At 42.2% G+C, this 2615-nt stretch overlaps 1 protein-coding gene across 6 annotated transcripts in view; it reads right to left on the reverse strand.

The window, feature by feature from the left end:
* Nucleotides 1–593: 593 nt before the first annotated feature.
* The window catches only part of ntng2b (netrin g2b), a 29238-nt gene continuing 27216 nt past the window's right edge, over nt 594–2615 (reverse strand). For all 6 annotated transcript variants that reach the window (XM_015060682.1, XM_015060683.1, XM_015060681.1 and 3 more), the window contains one exon: nt 594–2018. In XM_015060682.1, the coding sequence (XP_014916168.1) occupies nt 1798–2018 (221 nt within the window). In that variant the 3' untranslated portion in view covers nt 594–1797. The remainder of the gene's footprint in view (nt 2019–2615) is intronic.

Raw genomic sequence — 2615 nt, forward strand, 5'->3', positions numbered from 1 at the left:
TGCAACAAATTGCATTTGGAATAGCCTATTGAGCACATGAAGTAATTGCAGTCTAAATAAATCTGCTATTAAAGAAGCTGCTAAAGGCCCCTGGTAACTCTGGAGGAGGTGCAGAGATCTTCGGCTCATGTGGAAGGCTCTGATTGCCATTCGTCCTGTGAACATCAAATCTGAAGGTTTTTTGTTTTTGTTTTTTTTAAAGAGTGGCAACAAAAACTTTTTCTTGTAAGAAGTAGCTTTTACAGTTTGTCACGTGCCATGTAGGAGGTACAAAATGTAAAAGAAGGTGATGTGATCAGACAGGTAACACTTCATGACACCCTGAGCACTCTGGGTAGTAGCAGCATCATACTGAGTGGATGTGAGTAGAAACTGTGTAGCTGAACTGCATTATATGTCTCTTTGGCGTAGCTTAGTTTTTTTTTTTTGTTACTTTTGGAGAATTAAGAGACATATTTCTCTTTTTTTTTCTTTTCTTTTTTTAAACGAGAAACTTCATGTGTGGATCCTGTAAATATCTGCCCTGGAGAACAGGATAGACATGTTGTTAACACAAACTCTTGAGTGAACGAAAAAAAAAAAATACAACCAAGAAGGCAAATAACAGTCATATTTACTGTAAGCTTTACAATCAGTGTAATAAAATGCACATTAGGAATAGTTGTAAATGTAATCTTTTTCTTTTTTTTTTATAATTTATTGTAACTTCAAACAAAAATAATTTCTACAAAAAATATTCAAATAATGTCATATAATTGATACGTGGTTTTACATTTTTCCTCTTTCCTTTAGACCTCTGATTAGTTGAAAGTTGGTAAACTCTGCTTCCTGAATACTGTGAAGATTAAAATCTCGTTAAGCGTGGCAACAATCACTCATTCCTACAACAACCATAATAGTGACTAATTTCTTCTTCTTCTTCTTTTCTTTTTTTTAAACTCATAACCCCTTCCCCCTGGATAGTATATAATATGTATAATCTCAGCGACTTCTAGTGGGCGCGTTTAGATAAAATGACTGATGGTACAATTCAAAGTAAAGATGCAGCAGAAATAGAATAAATGTAAAATCAAGTCTCATCGTCTGAGGAGAAATGAAACTTGGTTAATATACTATGTAGGCCGCAGCAGCAGAATTAAACAAGCTCATTCTGACCCGTCTGCCAAGTCGACGGGTCTGACCACACGCACACACACACACACACACACACACACACATACACACACACACATTAGTTGTCAGTCAGTCCAACAGATGAGAGATCTTTAGCTCAACCAAGAAGAAGGAAACGGAAAAGAATAATAATAAAAAAAAAAAAAAAAAAAAAATCCCGGGGGTTAAACAAGCCATCCCCTTTGAAGTGAAACAGTGGTGATTTAAGTGTTACTTTTTTATGCTTTTTGGTTTGATGCACATTGCTCCAGCTGAGGAATAAAGGGAACAGTGGTTGGTATCATTTTCTTCCCCTTTGACTGCATCGCTTTTCTCTGAGGCGTTTGTTTCTCTGCTCGTCCATTCCCCACACCTGAGCACACACACTCTCGGTGCCGTAACAGTCCTGTGAGGTGTGTGTGCGCGTGTGTGTGTATATACGTGTGCTTTGCGAGGGCTTAGGTAGTGTTTTCGGTGAGTGTGTGCATGTTTGAGTGCTGTCGCAAGGCGGGGGGGGTTCGGGAGACCAGACATGCCCTCCTCCGCCTCATGTTCCGGTTCCCCTTCCATGTGCACACACTCCTAGTGTCTGAAGGGTGGGTAGGTAGGAGGAGGCAGGGGGTGTGGGGGGCGTCTTTTCGTGGCTCAGTGGTGTGATAACGTGGCCAGCAGGTAGCTTAGAGTACAGAGCAGCAGGGCGGCCGTGGAGAGGCGTGGCGAAGAGGCGCCGTTGCAGTCCTTGCCCGCTTCGCAGCGGGACTGTTGGCACAAGACCCCTTTGAACTCCGGAGGACAGACGCACTTCTGGTTCATGTGGCACGTTCCTCCGTTCTGGCACAGCAGCATCTCCTCGTCGCAAACGTTAGCTGTGAGCAGAGGCGAGGAGGGGAGAGTGGGGTGGATGGGGGGGAAAAAAGATGAAGGCAAGGAGGGTCAGTTTGATCGGGAACAAGGGATAGAGCAGGAAGAGCAGAGTTCAGAGCGGAGAGAACAAAGCGGGAAGGACAGCGAGGGAAGGAAGGAAGGAAGATGGGCAAGATAAATGCTCCAGTTTTTTCCTTGGGGACACGAAAAAGTAACACCTGCTTTTTTTTTTTTTTTTTTTATTTCACCCCGTGTTTTTGCAGCCCTTCCAGTTTTCCTTGAGGTTGCACTTTCCCGGGGTCGAGTCAGAACTGTTTTGTCACACCCAGCAGAATAAATAAATAAATAAATAAAACGCATAAAATATGCACATGTGGAATTTGTTAAGTAATGATCTGAGAGTTGGCGCGTCATTAAAGTGCTATAAAAGGCCTTAGTGAGAGCACAGACAACAGCAGTTGGATATTTAAAAATACCTGACCTAAAAATGTTCGCAAGGAAAAGGAGGATTTTGGCTTCTGTGGCCAGAAATGTTTTTTGCCCCCCCCCCTTCCTTTACAGAAGAAACAATTAGTTTGCTTTGATGTATTTAACATTTA

Source organism: Poecilia latipinna, unplaced genomic scaffold (assembly GCF_001443285.1).
Source record: "Poecilia latipinna isolate Pla-1442-1.1 unplaced genomic scaffold, P_latipinna-1.0 Scaffold1734, whole genome shotgun sequence".
NCBI classification, from domain to species: domain Eukaryota; kingdom Metazoa; phylum Chordata; class Actinopteri; order Cyprinodontiformes; family Poeciliidae; genus Poecilia; species Poecilia latipinna.